Genomic DNA, 11,805 nt, shown 5'->3' with positions numbered 1-11,805 from the left:
TGGCTAACAACACGTGTTGCCATTAACTTATTTTTGCATCCTTCAACAGTAGTGACATTAGACCTGTAATTACTTATGATGATCAATTAATCAGATCCTCAGAAAATTAATAGGCCACTATTTTAATGATTGAATAACCATTTTTCCAGCCAATATGCCCAAATTTCACTATCAAGTGTGACTGTTTGACATTTTTATTTGTTTAAATTTCAGTCACTCTTGAACATTTTAGATTTTGGGAAAGTGTGGTGCCCCTTTTCACTTTCTTACACCTTTTAGAATACACAACTGAATATTTTACTGTTATCAATGAACTAATAATATGTAAAACAATCACATTTATGGTCACTGCAAGGACATGCCATATTTTACATGAGGCAAAACTCTTCATTTACTCATTTTATGTTTTTAAATGTTCCTAGAATAATTCATTTGCACAGCATAATTTTGAAAAATGATAACACATCATCTCAAAGGTTGATAAAGTATAGTGCTCAATCACCCAACTAGCAAAAATCTTCAAAGTGTTATCACCAATACCAGTAATTAAGAGTAGAAATACTGCATTTGACTGAGGAGTGTTATAAATATAGAGCTTAAAGGCAGAATGAGTGCATAAACTCATACACAAGTCATCCCTCTCAATCCTCACTTATGACTCTCTAGAGGTGTGTGGTGGTGTCGGTATCTGCAGAGGCTCTGCCTGTACTTTCTTATTTTGTTGTGTCCAGGACGTTTCCGGGCGTCAACCTTTGGGCAGTAGGTGTGAAGCCCCCTACCACTAACAGCGTGGCCATGCAGGGTGTTAAGGCACGATTCTATAAAAACGCAGTGATGTAGTGCTGAAAACATGGTGGTCTCCCTGGAAGAGGACCCACTCCTTTTCAGGTGATTATACACTAATGAAAACATTTCTATGAATGGCACTCCACTTCTGTCAATAGGTCTCTCTAGATCTTACACACTGGACCTTTAAATACAAGAACTATCTTTGAATACTTTAACATAAAAGAGGCAAAACATTGCTCAGGATGACCATTCTGGGCTGCTTCAAACACTTGATGCAGCATTGCTTGCTAATAAGTGCCCTTGTTGTCCAAGTGCCTCTTGAAGAACTCCTGGACTCGTTCCCACAGGTCCAGCTGGGCCTCAGAGTGGGCTTTTGGCTCCCCACCAAATGCCACAGCCATCCCTATTGCTGCATGAACACCAGATGGACAATAAGGCATGTGAGGGACTTCCAATAAGTGTCCGGCTTTAGGATAAGAAACCAGTTCAAACGACTCCTTGCCGTGACTCTTCAGCATTGCTGTGGCCTGCTTGGCAAAAAAAGCACTGTTCCAGTTTTGGTCATCTTCAGAAACAGCAAACAGGAACTGGCAGCTGGCATTCTCTAATGGAATCAAAGATGCCCGGTTCTCCTCCAAGGTAGGGTCCGGTAAGGCGTCGCGTATTTCTAAAATCCCGGAATCTGTGAACCTAACATTCTCTACGACGGGCGAGAGAGGAGGGAAAACAATGTCTTTGTAGTGTAATGGAATCACAGTATTTGCATTGCAGCCATTAATGCAGACAGTTGCAGTGATCCCAGGGAAGAAAGAGGACATTGCCAAAGCCATAGCGACACTATGAGATGTTGATAAAATGCCAATCCCCGAACCTTTGACCTGTACAGAGAGAAACTGTTGTTACTGTTGTTCCATTTCATAGGATGCAAGATCAATAAACAAAAACCTCATGCCTCAATACTATAAGAAATCGTTTCTGTAAATTATTTAATCAATTTATCACTTTTATTAAGAAAAATCCCACCACAAATACCTCAAATGTATCTCCATGTAGCTTGTTTTGTGCAACTAAAACCTTAATATATTCAGATCCCAGTTTACTATCACATAGGACGAAGACAAGCAGCAAATCCTCATGATAAGTAGGCTGGAAATACACAAGAAATGTGGCATTCTTGTAAATGGATGATTAGTTGCTGATTGATTGCTTGTCAATCGACTAAGAACTAATTTGTATAATTTGCAAAGGACCTCACTGCCAAACCTTTGTGTCATCAGAGAGTAACCAGTAGATGGCAACACTGACACAGCATATGCTGCACAAATATAGGTCAACATCCCTGATGCATTCTCACTTTATGTGTTAAGAATGAATGAGACACTTCTCACATGGTTTACAATAAGTTTAGCTGCAAAGTAAACTTCTGTTCCATCGTTAAAATTACATGTTATTTTGAGAGATGTTGAAAGCCTGTAATCATTCAATCTCCAGTACCAACCTCAGGCTGTCTCCTCAGATATGTTACAGCCTCTTCAAAGTATTCCAAATCCAGGTTTTCGGGTTTTTTTGGTAAATCCTGGTAGGCCAAATAGGCCAGCGCCAGAACAACATAACCTTTATTTGCCAAGAGGCTGGCTCTGGGCTCTGTTAGTCTTCCACCAAAAGTGTACATATCAACAATTCCAGGGAAAGGACCCTTTCCTACAAAAAACAAACATGAAAATTAAAACAGGAAGAGAATAATGACATCTTCCAAATGTATGCATATTTTCTCAACTCTCATCAGCACGCAATTAACCTGGTGGTATGAAGAGGACTCCTCGGATTCTGCCCTCTTGGACAGGTATTCTCTTCATCCCCTCTGTCATGTATCCTCTTTCATTGGTTTCGGAGGCCAAGACCTCACCAGTCTCCCCACTTAGTGCTTCTATCTCCACTAGTGTTGGGCTGAGCACATTCTTCTTCATAATTTTAGTGTGCGGAGTCTCTGGTGCCATGGCCCAAAACAAACCCATGGGCTCCACTCCAGTGTAACTTCCTCCCAGAGAGGATGCACGACACACATCCACCTTGCCAGTTTCATCTGCTTTGTAGAGGGCGGAGGCTTTGAATGTTACCCCACTGTCATCAACTAGTTTGGACCTTAATTCCACCGGTTTGTGAGGAGCAAGTCCCTCTACTTTTAATTGCACCAGTTTATCAAAGAGACAGCGAACACTGGGGAGAATTCTCAGGCGGATCTGTGAGGAAGCCATTTCAGTTCTTCAGGATAGATCAGTGACTCGTTGTAATGGCCTAAATGTTGTTCCTCCTTAGTTTGGGCTTTGCTTCACTGTCATCACTACAGCTCTGATGCCACTGCATCTGTGAAAGCAATCAGGACATCTTATTTATTAAAAACATTCTTCACTCCAGACATGTTTTACAACATAAAAATAAATAAATTGTACCTGACATGTTTTTTTCCACACAAAAAAAAAAAGAGTTTGCAAATATTTATGCCTCCTACCTCACTGAAAAGTCTATTGTCAATGTATACGCAATGACAGATTCAAGTTTCTACTTCAAGTATACACCTTAAAATCCAAAGACACGTTTCCCCTTTACTAGATGAATGTGAAAACAGGCTTTTGGTCTCAGGTCAGTGTAAATATGTAGATAGATAATTTTCTCCTCATAGGAAACCTACATTCATTTAATGCTGCACAACATGACTTTATATGTACATATTTATACTATAAGGTTCTGAAATTGTTTTAGTCATTTAAAATTTTAAATTTGCATGACTGAAACATCCAAGAATGCACAATTAACCACCAAAATATCTACATTGGCATACAATCAATAAGACATAGACAGACATAAAAACTGAAATGAATAGAACTTCAGTAAATCATCTGCCTTTACATTTACACTGTTGTACATGTTTGTAACTAATGAATGCCTTAGACCTGGACACAAAGGGTGTGATCTACATATTTCACAATGTACAAACATTGAGAGGCAGGTAACATAAAAAGCAAAAAAGGCAAACAGCAATAAAGACACTTCCCACCTTTCATCCAAATAACTTCATGAATGAAATCACATGGGCAGCATTTAAGTATTAAAACACCCTTGTTTTGAAGAAAGGCTACGTGAACATAATTTGCCACGTTATATGCAGTAATTCTATAATTGACAGCATGTGGCAAGAGTTTTTTCTATAGTTAGATGTTAGAGATTTCATTTAGTTCACTTCATGGAAAAATGGAGGTGCATTCAAGGACAGGTAATGTCTAACTGGGTGAAAGGTCAAGTAACACAGCAGATTATAACAAGTGACAAGTAGTAACCAACAAAAACATGAACGTTAATTGCATTTTTGCGAAATTCCTTCTGTGGATATTCCTTATTAAACTAGTAAACTTAGTCAGCACAACAACAGTAACTTAAAAGTTTTTTTTAGCTTGATTTCAATTTGTTTATCGTCCACATTTTGAAGAAACTGACTACTGGACGATTACATTTGGTCACACTGTTAATGTCTATCAACCAGCCAGAAAGTGACTGAAAGGCGTACCTACACAGACGAGAAGCACAGGCTTATGTAGACCGGAAAGTTGCACAAATCTGAGCAGTCGGAATGAAGTTACTGGGCGGAACCACTTAATCAAAATCGGGGTGGACGGGTTCAGTTTTAGATGTGCTGCCCCTTGTCTTTGTCCGTGTTATGATTGTACATCTCATTTCAGGAGTCCTGTGCCGAATTATTGTTTTTAAATCTGTGATTTAAAAATCCTATTTGAATGATTTGTGGCATATTAGAAAGGAAAACAAGAATTCATCCCCTGTGGAATGTAGTTGTCCATGTTTTGGCGGTTTTTTCCCCTAAAACTTTATTGACAACAACAAAAAGTGTTCTCATACAAAACAATAAAACAATTTTTAAAAAGCACATTTGTACAAGCCAGAGGAGTCCAAAGTCCAGTCACTGTGATATATTTTATAATTCAAATAAAATGTACTTCCTTTTTTTGCTCTTCACATATTCAGTTATACAATAAACTCATAGTAGCAGGGTTTTCAGCATAGACCGTAGTTTAAAGCCAGACCATTAGATTTGTGGATGTGGAATTAACCAAAAATGATCAGAAGCTGAATTATATAGTTGACATTACTATCCAACACACTGAACACAGCCGTGTCTAAGTTGACTGTGGGCAGCAGTGTCAGAATTTAGGTTACAATAGTTTCAGAAATCCAACACTATTTAACATTATTTCATATGTGATTATTTATACATTAAATAATTATTTACCAACTAATCTGATCCAATTGGGCCCAAAGGGAAACTATGTATGTAGGAAAGCTAAGCAGCCACTAGATGTCAGCATTGGCACAAAGTATTAACAATAGACTGTATTGACACAAGAAAGGTTTAGAGGCCTTACCTTTATAAAAGCAAAGCATTATATTTTGTTCTAATAACACACTATGACATTTTGATCATCCCCTAGTGTTATCATTGTGAACAACGCAGTAAGCCAAGAACTGCACATGAAAGGAAACTAGTAAATTTTCTCATACGGTATTGGACCATCTCCATGTACATAATTTCATAATAATATGAAAAATGCAAGGACACTACACTCATTCAGATGTGTATCAGAGGTTATTGTTCCTTTACAGGACACAGATCTCAAGGGAATGCAAGCTTCCATAAACAAAGAGGAAAAATTAAGGAGGAAGATCTAAGAATAGAGCAGGAAGGGAGCCAAGGATGGCTGTGGATCCAGCAGCTAGGTAGAATCAAAGAAATTCTTGCTCTTTTGTTCTCTTTCCGTCTGCCAGTTTTTATCGATTACATAATAATATAAAATTAAATTACACTGACTGCTAAAATACATTTGTACTGAGACACTGTCTCATCAAAACCTTGTGTGCATTAAACTATCTGTTTTGTCCTTGCTGCAAGGAGCATACGTACATTTCTCTCCCACTGACAGTGTTTGCAGGAAATGATTCATACTGGAACTTTTGCGCCATTTTTTAAGTACAATAACATCATGAAAAGTACAGAGACAGAATATTTAAACCAACATTTAAAACACGATATAATAAATACCTAAAACTAGAAGAGATATAGGAAAGGAAAACATGGATAAAGGTGTAAAATACAACATTAAATGATCATACAGTCATCATGAAGAGTTTCAAAAACAAACGAGCTGATACAATCCCTCATAATAAAAAGATTAATAATTATGAGTTTAGTCTCTTAGAAACACAGTGAGCTAATATCTGCAAGACAGTTCTGTCTCTGCTCTCTTATTACTTTGTATGTTGAGTGAAAATGACATTTTCTGTAGAGGTAGAGCAAAAGCTTTTTATATCTAGATGACATGATTAATTGGATGTTGTCTGATCTCTAGTTTTGAGACAGAGTTGTTTTCAAATACTTAATGAATCCCCTTGAGGTATATGACTATGGTTGAGGTTTCAAAAATAGGTGACTATCTCTTTTGATGCCTCTTTGCAGTGACGCTTTATGCTTTGCAAAATTATGGTGCAGAGTGAACTGCGGTTAGAGATCTCACTTTCTTTTTCTACTTAATAAACAAAAGTAAAGTTCATTCTCCTTTATCTTCTCTCTGCAACTGCAATACAATGCTATGCTGTATGTTCTATAAAGAAATACGCATACTGTATCAGCACATTTACGTCATTTATCCTTTTATTCACCACCTTTTGAATTTAAAAAATACTTATTTTGGTTTCAATCTAATACACATACATGCTCTGTTGATAAAATCTCAACAGCAATAACAGCTACAAAGATAAGTCAGCGAGGATTTAATGAAACATCCTGACAGAGGTTCTGTGTAAACTTTCAGAGATTATAGAGGTGTTATTATTACAGTTAACCATTCAAATAGCATAGCTACAGGTGCTTGAAGATCTTAGTTGTTCATTACCAGCAATAGCCTATAACATATTTATTAAATACATCATATTATTTTATGGGACAATAAAGCCCTTGCCTCATCGTTGGTGTTTGCAAAGTCCACCATCCCCTATCTAGACCGACAAAGGTCAATGTTTGACACTAAAACATATATTTTTTAAATAGAGCACTGGACAGCTAGACAATTAAAGTGATATGAACAACTGGATAAAAAAGAAGTTGCTAAGGTAAAAAAAAAAAAAAAAAAAAAAAAAAACAGAAAAAAAGCATTCTTTATGTGCATTTTTTTTCTTCATGTGCTGGTAAACGGTTCTTTTCTCTCCAGGGTAATCACCAACAACAGGTCGCTTATAATGTTTTTTATACGCTATTTATACAAAGCATTTCAGTTATTCAGAAATCAGCTAAAATGTAGCTGACATATCTATTGAGGCAATTCTCTATCATTACACATGCACAGAACACATACAATATTGCATCATTTTTACACAGTTGTTGCTGTAATTGTTCTGAATGTGGCATATTTTTCTTTGTTGTCGGTTCTTTTGTCTCCCCAACCAAATTCAATGTTTTTATGTTAAGTTGAGCCTTGCGGTTGGCTGGTTGACGTTGGAGTGTTTGGCCCCGCCCTCTTTAACGAGGTAGCCATGGAGACCGCGCGAGAGCGAGAGCGAGGCAGCTGGTGGACTGTTTCCGCTCACCTAAAATAAAGAGCTGGCGAGCCGAGGACGAGGACCGACGGAGCTGTACTGACGGGAATAGACGACGAAAACACTCTCTTTTTGGTGTTATTTTTTGCCACATTCTGGTTTTGGGTGTCTTCGTTCACACAGCCGTTAATGTCTCGAAAGTGAACCAGAGAGAGGAGGGCTCGCTGCTGGTAACCTTTACGTTGGTGAGTCTTGTCTCTTTTTCCCCCCGCAAGCTAAGCACAGATAGGCCACTACGAGATCTCTTGCTCTCTCGTTCCCCTTCCGTCCGCCTGTTTTTGTCGCTCGCATAATAATAAACAAGAAAAACGGTGTTCACGCAAGGGCAGCATTTCCATTACTTGTCAAGGAGAATAATTAGTTGTTCGTCAACTAAAGAAGTGTGTTATTAATAAAGCTAGCCGTGAGCGGCGACTAATATCTCTCTGGATATATATCGTGTTTTGTTTTTTTTGTGTGTCTCTGACAGGTCAAGCATAACGCAAGTTTTTTTTTCATCAGAGGACATATTGCTGTATGTGCTTAGAGATATAATAATACTGAGAAACCGGTTCGAGGGGCTAGTCGGTCCTGTCTTAAAACAGTTCACAGCTGTAGCATTACTGTATTGTTACGATGTGGTCATGTGAACAATAATAGGAGCAACATTGTGCGGTTTAAAGGCGTTGTCGCATAGTATCGGAATATATTATGGCGTCTAAACATGACAGTAACTGAATACAAACCACTGTTAAATGTATGTGTATCTGTGTTTCTCGGTTAGAATGGGGTTTGCCGGGTTTGTCTTTGTTTTTGTCCGTCTCTCTCTCTCTGTGTGTGTGTGTGAGTGTAGCCCTGGCAGCCCACCACTCTTTGTTTAAATAGCTCGCAGTACAGTTGCACGTGTCGAAGCGTGTGACTCCGCTTTAGAGCTCCTATGAAGGCAGAGGACCACGTTTGAAACAGTTGCAGTGATGTGTTGTTGACTTTGGAGGGCTCACATATTCGTAACACTGTAATTTCCCACTCTCTCGCTCCACAACCCCCTCCACCCACCCCCAGTTAAAGTTTGAGTTGTTTCCTATTAGCTCGGTAGGTTAAGATGTGACACTACCACACCAAAGGGCAGAGCAATCCAAATGTGAGCTTTAAGTGTAAATTATTTAAATAGAGAACATATGTCAAGCATACATTTTTAGCAGCCTTGGAAGTCCAGAACTAATCAAATCTAAGCAAATTATGGTGTATGGTGTTCAGTACTGTGCCCATTGATGTTGTGTTTAAGTCTTACCCTTTCTCTGTGATGACATGAGAGAAAGGATGTGGGATGTATACAATATATTGGACAATATACATTTCTAATTTGTTTGATTTTGCCACATCACTCTTGAAGCTATTCCTGACTAATGGTGACATTGGATTTTAATATGATTTTTGCATCAGATGTCCCAAGTTTCATTTACTGGATCATCCTAAAGCGGACAATCCTGGCCATTGATTATTTAACAATCGATTTCCCAAAAACTGCATCATAGTATTATAAGGCAGTTCATAATGGATCAGTGTAAGTGATATTTGTTGCTAAATGTAACATGTTGATTGGTCAGTGAAGGTGACACGTGGTGGAGACACAATGGATCCGTTGACAGATGTCAAGTCGACAGATTTTTATTAATTTTCTATTGAGTGCAGGAGATCTGTCCGCCCAGTGCACGATGGATACAGCACGGCGAGTGGACAGGCCGCTCACCATATTTGAATTTGCATAATTATAACTCTAACTTCTGTTCTCTTCAACTTCAACTTTATGCAAATGCATCTGTCCAGAGCAATACACCCGTCTCACGAAACTTAATCTCAAGCCTGTCAAACTATAATGAACCAAGAATCTGTTACTGCATTGCCTTTCTCCCCTCAAATGTTTTCAGAAACATATTTAGGTGTACTGTTTAGCTACAATATGAGATAGTTACCCAGTCACCATTTTGAAAACTGACGACCAAGACAAAACCAAGCACTGCCCAATTCGCAGTATGTCCCCACCAGCCAGAGCGTTTAGTGGTTTGATGTTCCAGGTGTGTCCTCGCCTGAGTCTGTGTGTCCACAACTAGGTACTTACACGTAAATGGTGCTTATAGCTCATCTTATGGACAGTGCTTGCCAGCTGGCCATTCTGCATCTGATCTAGAGTCGACGTCCCAGGTTAACTACCTTCACTGATGTGTACAGCTGTATGTTCTATACTCACCTGTTCAGTAAAGTCCATAAATGGAAGATTCCTTTGGAAACTGAAACAACTGAAACTGAAACTGAAATAAAGAGCAGAATACAATGCATGTCTTGGGTTGATGATGGAGACATTTGTGAGAAGTACCTCTCGTAGGGTGCAGACTAATCAGTTTGCAGCACTGATTCAAGACTATTGTCAGGAACCCAGAGCCGCAGTTTGAACATTTCCAGTATACATAAGCAGAGCACCAGCAAACTAGAGCAAAGGCACAACATCCTATGCTGCTACAGAGGAAGCAGAACCAGTCACCAAACCAAAACCCTGAAGCAGCTAGTCCATGTTTAAATGTGGAGAAGCAGGGCACTTCAGGAGGGACTTCATGAAGTTGCAGGACCCAAAAAGTTGCATGTAACCATGCTGACAAAGAGCTGTGGCCAGAAGGGACACTAAATCCAGATGACCAACCACAGGGTCTACAGATTGGCTGCATCTAAACCAAGTGTGAGAGTCTACAGATTCCTATGACTGTAAACAGCATTCCAACACAGGCTGTGGTGGACAGCGGAGTAATCTCAGAGGAGCTGTATCACAGTTTCACTGGAGGTGATCCATTTAACCCACCCTCTAAATGCAGGAGATGGAGGTGAAATGACTGAGCATCTCCTTTTTAAAAAATGCATTCAAAACAACTCTGACTCTTTCCTCCTAGGATTGAATCTGATGAAGTCTCATGATGTTGTGATCCACACCTGTGCCAGAGTTTTCACCTATAATGAACTTGCGCCCTCCCAAATAGTAAGAGGGGATGGATCAAACTATTGAGTTGTCATAGTGACCCTAGGAGAGGCCACCACAATACATCCGAATGTGTGGACCAGGGTGGAAAGCCCCAAAGACAGGTTTTCCAGCTGTGTTAGAGCCTGTTGAACATCACAGAAGCCTCCAGGAGTGTTGCTGCCACCATGGAGAAACAAGTGCCACTCGGGCTATGCAGCTTCTCAACCAGAAAATCTGCCCTGTGAACAGGGGTATGTCTTGGACCCATAGTTGCCCAGGTTAGAGGAAGAGCCAGAAAGTACATTGTCATCACCTGTGGTTGGAAGAATAGCAGCTGTCTCTGATCTGCCTTAGCATCTTCAAGACCTGGTTGGTGCTACTAGTGAAATACATAATAACATTGTTTTATCATGCTGCCGTTAACTCACCAATCTCTCTTTGCCAAAAATGATTCCAATCTGGGATTGTGTGCCTGCTGCCACGCTCAACGTTGACCCAGGACCTGGGTGCTAGAAAGTGAGAAGGACACCTCTTGGATTCCAAAGTAAAGAGGAAACACCTCAGTCTGAAACTCCAAGGTGTCAACGGGAGGGGGGGTTATGAAAGGTCAAAAACATTCTTGAAAAGACTGACTAAACTTCCAGCGGACATGTTAATAATAAGCCAAGAGAGATTCAGGAACTAGTCATCTAAAGAGAGATATTCATCTAAGTCCAAGTGAAGTGTTTACAGTAAAACATTTGGACTTAAGAGAGTAATTACAAGGAACAAAGGTGAAAGGCTATTCATTTTAAGTGTTCAATTGTGTCTAATATTTCTAGGCAGCTTATTTTCCTGTACAGTTTGAGTTCTGCCTTTTATGGCCGGAAACTTCAAGATGTTTTTATTTCACAACTGATTACAGTAAATTGTTTTAAAGTCCCGCAACCATTCATTTGACCCCCATTGTTCAGAGCCGGATTAGTTTCATTTTTACACATTCTTCACACTCTGAGAATCACTGACAATGTGCTGTACACAATTTGCAGCCTTAATGGTTGTTATTTTAAAACACATTGTGTACTGCAATGAGATTTTTATGATTCCCAGTCCAGCATTCAGGTTTTTTTTCTGTTTGACAACAGAGCTTAGAGAAAGCATCTTGTGAGTAAAGATAAAAGCACCATGTTTGGCTTCAGTCCCATTCTTTGATTTCTGTACCCTTTACCTCTGTCAACATTAAATACAACACTGTTTCTACTCCTACTCTTTCCTTCTCTTCTCTCTTTTTTCCTCTCTTCCATCTTCAGTCTGTTTCTGTCCCCTTCTTTGAGGCAGTACAGAGGGATGCTCAGGCGCTGTGGGGCTTAACACTACATAATACTTCATAACAA

General features: G+C 39.3%; 1 protein-coding gene across 1 annotated transcript; it reads right to left on the bottom strand.

The window, feature by feature from the left end:
* Nucleotides 1-470: 470 nt before the first annotated feature.
* LOC128377097 (acyl-coenzyme A thioesterase 1-like) lies at nt 471-4,372 on the bottom strand. The gene is made up of 4 exons (XM_053336986.1): nt 4,352-4,372; nt 2,588-3,153; nt 2,288-2,490; nt 471-1,667 (listed from the first exon to the last, which is right to left on the bottom strand). The coding sequence occupies exons 2-4, from the start codon at nt 3,042-3,044 to the stop codon at nt 1,077-1,079; spliced, it is 1,251 nt and encodes a 416-aa protein (XP_053192961.1). The 5' UTR covers nt 3,045-3,153; nt 4,352-4,372; the 3' UTR covers nt 471-1,076.
* Nucleotides 4,373-11,805: the final 7,433 nt, after the last annotated feature.

This window comes from Scomber japonicus, chromosome 17 (assembly GCF_027409825.1).
Source record: "Scomber japonicus isolate fScoJap1 chromosome 17, fScoJap1.pri, whole genome shotgun sequence".
Taxonomy (NCBI): domain Eukaryota; kingdom Metazoa; phylum Chordata; class Actinopteri; order Scombriformes; family Scombridae; genus Scomber; species Scomber japonicus.
The sequence above is the reverse complement of the archived record's forward strand: the minus strand, read 5'-3'. Positions and strand labels throughout refer to the sequence as shown.

Coding starts and splice junctions, on each gene's coding strand:
- LOC128377097 (XM_053336986.1), bottom strand. CDS start 3,044: ATGGCTTCCTCACAGATCCGCCTGAGAATTCTCCCCAGTGTTCGCTGT. Junction 2,491..2,587: donor AGTCCTCTTCATACCACCAG/GTTAATTGCGTG, acceptor TGTTTTTTGTAG/GAAAGGGTCCTTTCCCTGGA. Junction 1,668..2,287: donor ATCTGAGGAGACAGCCTGAG/GTTGGTACTGGA, acceptor CTCTCTGTACAG/GTCAAAGGTTCGGGGATTGG.